The sequence below is a fragment of the Pollicipes pollicipes genome, unplaced genomic scaffold (genome assembly GCF_011947565.3).
Source record: "Pollicipes pollicipes isolate AB1234 unplaced genomic scaffold, Ppol_2.1 Scaffold_5724;HRSCAF=6776_pilon_pilon_pilon, whole genome shotgun sequence".
NCBI classification, from domain to species: domain Eukaryota; kingdom Metazoa; phylum Arthropoda; class Thecostraca; order Pollicipedomorpha; family Pollicipedidae; genus Pollicipes; species Pollicipes pollicipes.
Window position 1 is genome coordinate 43,374,220 of NW_023596746.1, and position 13,499 is coordinate 43,387,718.

General features: G+C 53.2%; 1 protein-coding gene across 1 annotated transcript in view; it reads left to right on the top strand.

The window, feature by feature from the left end:
- Positions 1–13,499, top strand: part of LOC119103089 (kinesin-like protein KIF19) — a gene marked incomplete in the record, with an annotated part of 63,855 nt that overhangs the window by 3,781 nt on the left and 46,575 nt on the right. Inside the window, 4 exon segments of the mRNA XM_037226537.1 lie at positions 2,481–2,555; positions 2,867–2,977; positions 11,115–11,202; positions 12,353–12,468. Of these exon segments, the coding sequence (XP_037082432.1) occupies positions 2,481–2,555; positions 2,867–2,977; positions 11,115–11,202; positions 12,353–12,468 (390 nt within the window).

Sequence of the window (13,499 nt, forward strand, 5' to 3'; positions counted from 1 at the left end):
ACCCGCCTAGATATTGCATTGGCGATCCGGGACATGTTTGCCGAAACAAATGTCGTTATGGTCTTCGCGATTTGGCCCTTTCTCGTGGTGTTTTTGCATATTTGTCCACGAGTTGAAGGTATTTACTCGCACTCACATGCTCGGTTATGGCGCTATTCGTGTCCAGCCCGGCTAGGCGATTCGATTACAAGTCTTGTTTGCGTAATATCTGGCACCGATGTCCAGCTTCTTGTATGATGCATTATGTAGAACAACATGTGAATTGTGTTTAAATTTTGCACTGGCTGCACGACCTTGATCGATAACCAATTGAAGTCCGTTAAATATGGAGACCTAGAAATTGTGCTCGCGAACAACAGACATAAACGACACGACATTACGACATACATTCTTCTTGGCCTTGAACGCCGCGTGGCCAATCGGGTTGAAACTTTTATTCAAGTTTTTGTGCCGCCAGTCATGTCTGAGTAAACTTGAGATAGCCTACGCATATGGTGTGCACATCTTCGTGGGTGTGTAGCTCAGAAACTGGAGGATTTGATATATAAAAGGGAGTGTTCCACATTTGTTGGGGGGTTTGAACATAAATAGCAATCTTGAAGATCATTTGGCAGAGTTCACAAGCCTGTCCTTAAGACCTAAACACCATTTTAGTCTCTGAGCGACACGCCCACGAAGGGGTGCATACCATTTCAAGGAGACTATGCACGTTCACCCAGGCATCCATGCCGCGAAAATAACGTCATTCGAGTGGTATCTTTCCGTTGGTTATACGGCGATCAAGGCCAATGAAAACATAATCGTCAATCCGTTCATATCTGGCGTTCGTGAGCTCGACTTTCGGATAAAGCGGCCGTCATTTGGCTCTTAATCTCTAGTGTGCATGGACAATGAAATAAGCACACAATGGCGCATCAAGGAGCGTATTTGCTAAGCGGAGGAAGTGTGTTGTCTATAGCAGCCTTTTCTATTTAAGATATGTGAAGTTATAAGTGAGCTTTTTCATGATATCTAATGCTTGCTTTGAAATCTTCAAATGTGGAGCATTCCGTTAAAGGAGGGCAGGGCTGTGAGCCGCACCAAACGATTTTCAGGATGGCTATTTCAGTTTAAAACCCCACACAAATGTGGAACACTCTCTTTAAGTAGTGCCATGAAAGTTACAGGCAAATGATTCTGGTGCCATGCCGTATCATGAGAATCCAGCTACTTCCGTGGTTACGCGCATTTGTTTTTCACACTATTGTAACTTCTGAAACGTGTGACTTCTAGGTACGGTCATTGGTAATTAAGTGTCATGAGCTGCGTCCATCGCCAATTTTCTGTTGATATCTGTATCTACCTTGGAACACAATGTCGCTATTTATTAAACAGCTTTTCTTGGAGATGTGATGTTCTGTTAACGTAACACTTTTTGAGCGCGTGGAATGTACGTTGGACATACATCAGAAGCAATTGACGTCGTAAGAAAAAGTGTGACGTTTAACACATTCACAAGGGTGCTTGACTTGACATTCCAGCGTGCCTGCTCGTCGTAGTGTAAGTCACACCTAAGGTTTTAATGTCAGCTCCAGTCATCTTGAACACTTCCGTATACAAGAGAGCTGCAGTCAATACGCCACCGCCAATCGTCCATATATCTGACTAAAATAAGTCACGCACTAGGCATTCAAACATGCAACCAAATTTAATACCTCACCTATGTACCAGCTGTAACATCTGAAAAACCTAGTCTCGACTTTGAACCATAATTCCAATAAGACTAAGCAATCTAACCGTCCGAGGTTTTAATTTGGATTCAATTTCAAGTGCTAGCAATCGCTTTGGACGATATTCAGATTTAGCTCCGTTTACTTTGAATCGGATACAGGATCAAATCGAGCCAAACAAAGTCAAGCACAAGCCTGATCATTGATACTCTTCAGTGGTTATTGATACTCGTCAACCAACTGAGCAAAGCACCTTGACCGTTGCGGAGTTAGCGAGTGTTGGTATTTGGAGTCCTGTGACTGATGGAGCGCAATTCTGGGATCTCATGGATCGTCCGTTACCGAAAAAAATCAGGTCTGCTAATCAGGAGCCGCAGTGTATTGCAGTGGTCGACAGTGTAAGCACGCGGCGATATCCCCAGAATGGTGGCGCCGTCACAGCTGGAGGTGACGGGACGTCCGGGCGTGGGAATGCAGATTGCTGCCTTTACCTCCAGCGAGTGCGTGATGTTGACGCCGCTCGCACAGATTAGTGTTGGCCTGATATGCCAAATATCCATGCCGGAAAATAAAGTGCATCGAGCCTAATCATTCGTTGCATATTCGGATACATGCGCACGGTATTTCATACACGCACAGGGCCAAACTATGCGACGGCACTCGTGTGTGTATCCAAGTCGGAGTGACGTCACCCTCTCGGCCGTGTTTTCCGTCTCTGCCCCCGCCTCAGATCATCGCGCCTTGCTTTTTACGGCAGTTATTCCGTTTTAGGTGGCAGTGCGCGTACGTCCTCTGGCGCCCAACGAGAGAGCGCGCGGAAGAGTAGCAGACGCGCTCGACAATAAGGTGCGTCAGCTTGAAGTGTCGTGCCGCATGGCTGGTGTTGACCTGCCTCCGTGCACCTGGCGAAAGGTCTCCTGTTGTGAATCACAAATTGTCGATTTGCCGGGTTGCCGGTGGCCGCTGCTGACTGGCTGGCCGTCCACGTGTGATGACATTGAGCCAAAGGTAAAGCTGCTCACCTTTGGGAAATGGGTGAGAGCTTCTTAATCTGTGTGCTTGGCCGTAGTATTTACAAAGGAAGAAAGTGGCCTATTCTAAATACACCGCACTTAACGAACCGAGTACATTTAGCTCCTGTCTATTCTGTGTTTCAGATGATTACACTGCAGGAAAATGACGGGGACAAGAAAGACGTGCTTCGTCAGAAGCGTCGCCACGAAAAACAATTTGTCTACGACATGGCGTTTGGAGAGCATTCGACCCAGGTTAGTTGCCACCATGCATTAGTGCATCACCTGCATTGTCACAGCTTTGATGCAAATTCACGCTAACGTCAACAGGACTGGCCCGTTTTTACGAACAAAGAAATGTAAACATCTGAGAGCCAAGTCATGTCAATATGAGGCCCAAAACAGAGCTGTTTTGATGCCCTATATCCAACCGAAAGTAGGTCAGATCATTATCCAGCGATACGGAACACGTTTTGTGGAATGGCTGCCTATTAATCTAGTGTGGCATAGGACGTTGCGCTACCACTTCCTAGATATTTACAATGGGATTTAGAGCTCACATGAAGTTCCGTGACCCGGCTTTGCTCAACACCGATCGAAAGATAATCGCCTTGCATGCCACCAAGTGGCTTGAATTAGGATCGATGCCCCCGTTTGAGACACTTAACTGTGTTACTTGACCACGAGGCCACTGACTGCTCCTGCTCATAAAAGCAGGCACCTACATATATAGAAAGTGTATTGTGGTTTCGTCAAAACACATTGACCACGGCAACTCACTATTTAAAGGGAATGTTCCACATTTTACCATACTGAAGCAAATATCAGACATGACAACATTAGCTCACTTATACCTATTGGCATCCTTTTAAGTGGAAAAGACTGTTCTGGGCAACACAACTTCTCTGTTTCGTACTCAAGCTCCTCAATACGTCATGGTTGATTAAGTCATCATACCTTGCACGGCACTGACCCAGAGCCAATCGACGGCCGTTATATCTGGAAACAGTGCTCACGAACGCCAGATATGAACGACTCGGCAATTATTTTTTTCTGCCTGATCACCGTGTGACCAATGGAATGTCAGGATTTGAATGAGGTTATTATGGCGTCATGGATGTCTGAGTGTCCTTGAAATAGTCTCCCCGAATTAGTACGCACATCTTGCGGGCGTGTTGTTCAGAAACTAATGGGGCTTAGGTCTTGGGAAGAGCAGGACTGTGAACTGCACGTAATGATTGATCTTCAGGAATGCTATTTCAGTTCAAAGCCCCATACAAATGAGGAGTAATCCTCTTAATATGTTTGTTTTAACGTCTTTCGAATTTCTTCGGTGATTTATTGTCTTTAGACGAAAACTCGCCTGGGGGAAGGGTAACTTTTATGATCTAGCTCCTGCAACGGGGATTAACAGCCGCTCGTAATGTGTTTGGAACCAAGCATGATGGGCAGCAAGTTGCAGAAGAGAGCGTCAATAGGTTGCACATACTTGCACGCTCTTCTAAGCTCGCTCACAGGATTCTCGTAAGAAGTGGTCGTCCGTCCGTTTCGCAAGTGGTCCGGTGAGACGACCGGACCCCAACAGCTCCCAAAAATGACCCTCATCTCCGCATGAGTGCAGCAGATAAAGACCCCGGCAAAGAGTGTCCTGTTTTCTGTTTGATTGGTTGCAGGTGTCTTATGGCCCCAGCAAACGTCGCGCTATGGGGCCGGCGATGGAACCCGTTCCATTAGGCCGGCGATGGAACCCGTTCCATTTGCTCCGCGAGGGCCGCCTGCGCCGGACCGCAGTATGCTCCCAGCTGGCGATGTATTGCCCTCGTGATGATAGCTGAACGGGGACCATCGATGAACAGCCGGCGAGCGCCGCCCACGCCTTGGCGGCAATAATCACCTGCGTGTGTTTTCCGGCCAGCCCAATGTTGCTAAGGTGTGCGCGAGGGGGGAGGGAGCTGCGCTGCGCTGCTACCTGGCCGCTGCTGGATGTTTGTGCGTCCCCGGCTGCTGCGGCCACGCCTCCCCCCCCCCCCCACGCAGGAGCGAATTTGTACTGAGGAGCCCATTGGTCAGCATACGAGCCAGATGGTTTTATCGCACGACGCGGCATGTTGTGACTCTGGTACACCCAACATCAACACACACTCATGTGAGCCAGAGAGCTAGGATGAAGTGGGTGACCGGATCATTGGCGGCTGGTGGGACCGGTCATGGCCTATGAACCGCTGTTTCCCCGCACACGGCTGTGCGCCCTTACCCGCGATTCCCCACCTCCACCTTTTTAGCTTATGATCATATTTAAACTGGGCAAAAACGGAACTGGATGCACTCATAATGCGCCGAACTGGCAAGGGTCCCGCGCAACTGGCGAATTACATTGACAAGAGCCCGCTGGATAACAACCCTGAGAGCCCCTTCGGCCTTAACGTATCCCCGCAGACTCCATGCATTCGGCGCCCCACCACACTCACTTAAAGCATACGCATGCGCTGGCGCCCACGTCACCCCACTCATTCTTGGTTCGCTAGCGAATAGGGACTCCCTTTTATCCAGCGCATATCCAGCGCATATATTTAGCTCGTCTGCGCGAGTCCTCGTTAAGCTAACTGAAATGCGTTTATCACATTTTAGACATTCAATAAAGCCACGTTTAAGCCTTATTTCGAATGTATAATGCTAGCCTGTCATCTCGGCACCGACTCGGCTACTGGGCCGACATCAGGTGTCCGAAGCTGGACGGCGACTCGCTCCCTCGCCTCACCTCCGGGGTGACTGCTCCCTGCTCCGACGACGCTTCCCGCGTTCCGTCCACGGAGGGCGTCCCATCATTCATTTGGCCACGCCCACCCTTCACAGCCACCCGCTGCCGCGCACGAGCCTTAGGCAGCCCGTCGTCCAGCGCGGAGGCGTCGCCTCCGCGCCCTCGCCTCCCGCCTGCCGGAGCGAGATTTGCAGGGCACCGCCCCACGGCGCGTCCCTCAGAGGCCTGGAGGCAGACAGCGCGCCCGATGTGACGATGGAGCCCCTCAGCAGACGAACGCCCGGTGTGACCTGCGTTCACGCTTCGCGGTCTCCTCGGCCGGCTCTGGAGACTCGGCCTGACCGGCCTGGTCTGCGACCTGGTTCCTCGCCGCCCTTCCTATGGGCGTCGATGACGGGATCTCTATCCGTCCCAAACATACCCCCATCAAGCGCTCATAAGGTCTGGCATATACAACCTCGGAAAAGAGCAGGCTGTGTCTTGCTCTCTCCCAAGACATGGTACACCAACAGATAGATCCAGCTACCGCCGTGCATAATCCGGCATCCCAGGCGGCCCCCACTGGCCCTGGGTCATACTATGACCTATGCCTCCTTATGCCGTCACGCCCAGGGTCAAGCGAGAAACACCAAAACGGGTCAACCGTCTCTTAGTAAAAAAGCGAGACCGTGCCTTTGAGTCCAGTCTCCCCACAAACGCACACCTACGTAAAAGCAGGACGGCGGTCGTCTGGCTTCTCAGCCCTGCCCTAGTCGCGCCGTGCTGCTCGGGCGCGTTCCGCACCTGTCATCCTTTGGTTTCGGTCGCTATACTATTCGATCTTCGGGAGAGAACGGCGTGTTGCGTATCGAACAAAGGTCTGACAGCCCGGCGGAAATTGACCTCATCGATTGCTTAGGAAAAACTCTATTTAAACGAATGTAAGAAAAACAAACCGCTCCACTAATTTACACCATAATCAAAGGACACCTTCAGGAACATGTAGGGGTGGCCCATACGCCGCTCCTAGTCGCGACGCGGGAGAGCGAGGGCCGCGAGACAGGCGCTGCGGCTCCACGTGGCCGCCTCCAACGGCAAAAATCTAGGTAGCCCCGGCGCAGGCTAATGGGCGAGCCGTCGCGCCGAAGCGCGCGCCATGCGCCTCGGACACCATGCTCAGCCACGCCGGGCGCGAGTGCCCTGTCACCGCCTGGCCGAATCACTTCCAGCCTCGCCTCCACGCTAAATCATTTAAAACGCGGACTGACACCGGCGTTTACCAAAAAAGAACATCACTAAGGCATAGACTCGTCACGTGACACGTCATGCCTCCCCCCTCTCTTTAATGATGGGAGCGCGCCCGAGATACATTGTCCGGCCGGGAGGGTCGCATGGCCAGTGCCCTCCACGCTCCTTAACTGTGCGGAAGAGAAGAGGTGGCCGTGGCCTGCGCCTGCCCGGTAGGGATGGGTCAAGGGGCACGGGAGCGCCAGCCGTCCATGGCCCGGGAGGAATTGGGACAACAGCCTGTGGACTCATACGTGCATGTTGTCGCCGGTGTCGTGTCGTCCGCGGAGCCAGATGTCGCCTCCCGACTGTCACCACCACTTTTCTTCCGCGCTCCTCACTCCTTGGGATACTCCGGGAGACTCCTCTCTCCTCCAGCGCCTCCTCGGGACCCCCCTCGAAAAACCCCTCCCTCTCTCTCTTTCAGCACCTCTTCGGGGCTCCCTCGAAAGACCCCTGTTTAGGCCTCTTGCATGATTTATAATTTTCCATGAATCTTTCAACTCGATCAGCCCGCCTTCGCTTTTGCGCATAAACCGATAAATTTGCCGCCTTTCCTCCTCCGTCCAATGTGTCACCAGACCGGCCAGCGCTGCTTCCGCTGAGTCCGGCGCCAACGTGCCCGTGGGCCAGATCTCGAGCGTGGTGTCTCTGGCGACGACGCAAGGAGTCGGGCGGGCCGTCCCAGGGCCCGCCCGCTCGCGCCTTGGGCGGGCCCTACGCGCACCCCTGTGGCCCAGTTCCCACGCGGCGTGGCGCGTCTAACGCCGGCTGGGGTGATGGCGGCGCCGGGGCGGCGGGGTTCTTGGGTTGAAGCGGCAAACATCCTCACAGCATGGTAGTTAAACATTCCTATACGCATGTTGCGTCGCCGGAGATCTAACTTTCGCGTCCATTAGTCTTGATCGGTCTGCGGAGGGTAGGCGTTCTCCTGTGGCGTGATGGTCCATTTCGGTAGAAGAGGTCACCGTCATAGCCGTTCCGCCAGGGAAAACGGCGGCTTACCCCACCTGGCCGGGCGACACACACCGTATTCCATGAAGATCCGGTCAACACTGTGGGCTGATCGGCCGGAGCGTCGGACGGGTCCGCGTTTAGCTCTCAGGCCCCGCTCGACCTCATGGTCGTGTTGGGTTGGGCGGGTGGAATTCCTGGCCAGGGCCGGCTTGCTCGCCGTCCCAAGCTCCGCTGGGTAGTTGGGCTGGTGGAATTCCTGGCCACTGCCGGCTTGCTCGCCGTCCCACGTTCCTCTGGGCAAGCTTCACCGATCCCGCACGGATGGCGCGCGAAGAAGAAAGTGAGAAAATGTATGCCTACACTTACCCTGGGGGGGGGGGGGGATACCTAATGTGCCCACGGCTGGTCGGTATCACGGCACAGGGGGAATGCTTGATGTGCCGCCGCCGGCCGTCATCACGGCACGGGTGCACGGCCTGCCGAGAAAGCACCGCGAGCTCGGTGTGGGTCGGTTCCAGCGCTTGGCCGCCCTGAGAGATATTCACAGGCTCAGAGGCTCTGAAGTGAACTACTTGAGATGCAGGTGCCTTGTCGCTTGTTGGCCGCTTTGTGTCACTGGACGTTTTGGCATGCTGTAATGAACAGTGAGAAACAAGGCGCTCTACGAAAATTCTTGTTTCAATGCCATAGGCCCAGTGTGAGGAACCCTTGCTTTTGCTGAAGGCAGGGGTACAGCATGATTCCCTCTTGCGGGCGTTCCTGATCTTTTGGTCATGCGGCAACCACGTGTCAATTCATCAACCAGCCGAGCATGAATCCGAGTCCAGAATCCGAAGCGCGAGTCCTGGCGTCGCGGGTCTGACCCTGACATACAGCACGAGTCCGAGGCCGAGTACGGTCACGCCCACGACTAGTGGTTCCAGGTCGGAGCTTGACCTTCGGCGATGGAGCCATAGACCCGGGTCATCCCAGACTGGTCCTCGTCCGAGTCTGTGTATGAGCCGGTAGTCCCGGAGCTGAAAGCTGATCAGCTCCACACGAGGTCACCCAAGACAAAAATATTGTTCATGTCACATTGCCAGGGCTAGAGATGGTCAGATACAAAGTTATAGCAACCCGAAAAATGCAAGGAAGAGGCGTAAAAGCAAGGTGACATTGCATTAAAACTGTTATGCCAGACACCGCTCTAATTCACCCACGTTATTCTGGGGACCGCTCCAACTCACTCCAACCACACTGCTATTTCACAAGCCCAATATCAGTATGCATGCACATCTCCCGGGGCGGCAGCGGAGCTCATTGTCATTGAGCCTTCAGTGGGGCTTGGTAGTAGGATATGATTGTGGCCCTCGGGGAGTGGCCCGAGCCGTCGGCCGTAGGTGAGATAGGGCACCAACCCTTTTGCCGCTTCCAGCGGCTCAAAAGGGGGACGGGGACACACATGTATCGCTTATCTGGTCATTCCGGAGCTAGGATCCGACTGTCGTCAGTCGGGAGCTAGGACTCGACTGTCGTCAGTCGGGAGCTAGGACCCGACTGACCCCTCGTTCGCGCCCCCTGCCTGACCTCTGCTCGGCCTCACCATGAGCCGCCGCTGATTAGCCAGAGGTTTACGTAACGTCTTCCCAATGAACTAAATCTCTCTGATCTGAGCCAATACTTTCTGATTTGAGCCCTCCAAATCCTTCCTTTTCTCGCACGCAGGTGCCAGAGTCTGAATATCATTTCTCTGCAAGGAAAATATATTCCCTTGAGCCTGAGTACCCGGAGTCCAGATTCGAGCCCGCGTTTAACCTTACTCGGACGCACGTCTGCGAGCAGCGGTGTTAGCGGCGCTCAAGCCACGGTCACAGACCGGCGGGCCGAGCAGGCCTCGAAGCAGGCGCCGCGCCACGCCGCCCATTGCAGCAGCGATGGCCGGCTTCTTACAGCTGTATGCGGTGTTAGCGGCGCTCAAGCCACGGTCACAGACCGGCGGGCCGAGCAGGCCTCGAAGCAGGCGCCGCGCCACGCCGCCCATTGCAGCAGCGATGGCCGGCTTCTTACAGCTGTATGCGGTGTCACCGGCGCTCAAGCCACGGTCACAGACCGGCGGGCCGAGCAGGCCTCGAAGCAGGCGCCGCGCCACGCCGCCCATTGCAGCAGCGATGGCCAGCTTCTTACAGCTGTATGCGGTGTTACCGGCGCTCAAGCCACGGTCACAGACCGGCGGGCCGAGCAGGCCTCGAAGCAGGCGCCGCGCCACGCCGCCCATTGCAGCAGCGATGGCCGGCTTCTTACAGCTGTATGCTCACTCGCACCCCGCCTGACCACCTGTTTGGGAATATGGCCGATATTGCCGATATATCCAGTAGGTGCCTACGCTGTCATGTTCAGTATGTCATTTTTGGAATTAATTTGAAGCGTAGCAGTTACATACTCATGATATGTGCTTTTGGCCTTCTGCTTAAGGTCATGTCTTCGTGAGTATGCGCCTTTGATTTGCTCGCCCTGGCCAGTTCCGATGGGATAAAGTGGAAGGTTGCTTAGCTGTAGCTTGGTGGTCTTGCCAATGACGCTTTGGTGACCTCAGATGACCCAATATGACAGAAAACATCAATGGCACTTTCGCAGTGTTCACTCTATGGCTAAGGCGCCGGCTGAGTTAGTTAATCCTCGTGCCGTGTTTGCATTTTATGTGTATGCATATTGGGCTACTTGTGTGAAATGTGGTTATTTACGCACATTTATCGATTCACTCTAGCTTCATGTTACATAACCTGATATCCCAGCGTTCCAAAATTCATCCAGCGGGATGTGCAGGACGTGGTGCTACCAGAACCCTGGTCCTCCGGCGGCCCCCGCACACAATCCGTCGGTGCTTATCCGTTGCCCCTTGACCCTGACCCCAGCCATCTGACCTGTCAGGCCCAACTGGCAAGCCTGGGGCGCTCAGAATCTGGGCTGACCGCCGCCCGGTTCAGTACTGATTGGCTGATTTCGAACAAGAGGAGGAGCAAGGGGCAGAGAAGCCCGAGCCAGGGATGTAATAGCATGAAAACAATATCGATATTCCTACCACCCAAATGGCCGATACCAGACTGATGTGATGTCCACATGACAACGGGCTGATGACTTGTTGGTAAGGACGCAGGGGGAGGCTTTGTTTGCGGATTTATTTGATCTGGCGTCGCATCTTCAAGAGGGATTTTTAGAACAAGATTAAAACATTTCCTCATCCATCTCAAGTTCATATAGCACAGGTCTGAAGATGCCGAGCCATGTAATGCTGGAGAACACCTGCATGTACCCTAACAACGGGGGAGCCGGGATTTCACTCTCACAAACCATCCAGATGGCAACAATCTGCCAGGTCACTGTTTCGGCGCAAAGCCTGCCCCGCACTGACCAGCTCTACCGGTTGTGTTGCAGAAAGAGCTGTACGAGCGTACCACCCGGGGGCTGGTAGATGACGTACTGCAGGGCTTCAACGCCACAGTGTTCGCCTATGGCCCCACAGGTGAGCACTGGGACAAACTGGACGGGTCGTGACAGGGTTAACGCACGCGTATTGCTCGCAATATGAATTATATGAATACGCGTGCCTTGTCACGAAAGGTATTTTAAGGCATGTGCCACTATATTGCGCTAGCTTGTCCTTATCATTGAAATCATCTTCAGATATGCTCATATGCAATTGCCACTGTCCACGTTGGATCACTGATTCTACACGAACGCTGGTCATCAAACTTCGTCACGCCATGATAAATGGCATTATATGGCATGAAGTGATCATAATTACACGCTCATTGCAGCAAGTGCACCAGGTATACTACACATAGTTACGACACGTAACAGATAACAGTATCAACGACATTCAACGGACTGATAATAGCTGCAAACGGCCAGCGGGCGGCCAGGCGTCGCGGTTGGAACATATGGGTTGACAGGTGTGGCGGCTGGTATGTGTGCGTTGACAGGCGTGGCGGTTGGTATGTGTGCGCTGGCAACCGTCGCGGTTGGTACGTGTGCGTTGACAGACGTCACGGCTGGTATGCGTGCGCTGGCAACCGTCGCGGTTGGTACGTGTGCGTTGACAGACATCACGGTTGGTATGTGTGCGCTGGCAACCGTCGCGGTTGGTACGTGTGCGTTGACAGACGTCACGGTTGGTATGTGTGCGCTGGCAACCGTCGCGGTTGGTACGTGTGCGTTGACAGGCGTCACGGTTAGCACGTGCGGACAGACAGGCGTGACAGTTAGCACGTGTGGACTGGCAGGCGTGACAGTTAGCACGTGCGGACTGACAGGCGTGACAGTTAGCACGTGTGGACTGGCAGGCGTGACAGTTAGCACGTGCGGACTGACAGGCGTGACAGTTAGCACATGTGGACTGACAGGCGTGACAGTTAGCACGTGTGGACTGACAGGCGTGACAGTTAGCACGTGCGGACTGACAGGCGTGACAGTTAGCACGTGCGGACTGACAGGCGTGACAGTTAGCACGTGCGGACTGACAGGCGTGACAGTTAGCACATGCGGACTGACAGGCGTGACAGTTAGCACGTGCGGACTGACAGGCGTGACAGTTAGCACATGTGGACTGGCAGGCGTGACAGTTAGCACGTGCGGACTGACAGGCGTGACAGTTAGCACATGTGGATCGGCAGGCGCCGGCAAGACGTACACCATGGTCGGCACTCCTGAGCAGCCGGGCATCATGGTGCGCGCCCTCAATGACCTCTTCAAGGCCATGGAGGCCAGACGGGAAGAGATCGACTTCAAGGTACTCACCCCCGAAACATGGAGATGGCTGCAGCTGCAACTGGATGAGTTTTATGGTTACTTTCGGCGTTGTTTTGGGGTTATGTGTGAAAAGTTTTCCATTTTAGCTGTAAAGCTTATTGGGAAAGTTCACAACGCCACTCTGCCGAATGGCATTGCGAGCAAAGGCGCCGTACATGCATCGTCAGTGATAGCGTAGGTGTAATGACAGCATGGCTCGTGGGTAGACTTATGGTGAGCCCGTCTGACAAAAAGCCCGAAAATACGCAGGACGTTACATGCACATCCTGAACACGCGCCCGGGTGGCCGGTTAAACACCCTTCGCTCATGTGGGGGGCAATTTGACCCCCTGAGATCTCGGAAACTAAGACAGCCAGTATCACCAAATTCATGGGGTGGCTTTGCCTGCATATAAACTCAGTTATGTCGTAATTTGGCGTTTTTAGGCTGTGATCTAGGGTTCAATAAGGTCAAACAAGGTCAAACTCAAGGTGGGTGTCCAAAGTCCCTCAGACCTCTTCATGCAACCACCGTGAACTCAGATAGCTGTTCTAAGCAAAAGTTCAATGGTGTTTTTAAGATCAGCAACCCTTTGTTATCTTGAAAAAGGTTAAGTGACAAAAATTACGAGATTGCTGCTATTTTGCCATTGAAACGAGCGTTAGGGATCACGCCGAGTCGTGTGTTCCTAAAACCAAAATGTTGGCCGTGATCATTTTAGGTCTGTGACCCAATCTGACCTATACAAAGTCCATGGAGCATGTATTTTACGGTCTCTGTTATTTATAGATTTGAAAGGAGCGCCAGAAACCACCTCATATAGTAAGCTCTCGAGAAAAAAGGTTCGTTTGGACCTCGGTCTGACACCTTCATCCCTGCTGACTCCAGGCCAATGAAATTTGTTGTGGTTCTAAATTCAGTTGGTGTTTTGTCGAAGAGCCTCTCTCAGATATATATGGCTTTGTCTAGCACTCCGTTGGCGCATTAAATTGAATGATTCTCTGGAACTGGCCTTCGCTGGCAGCACCGGC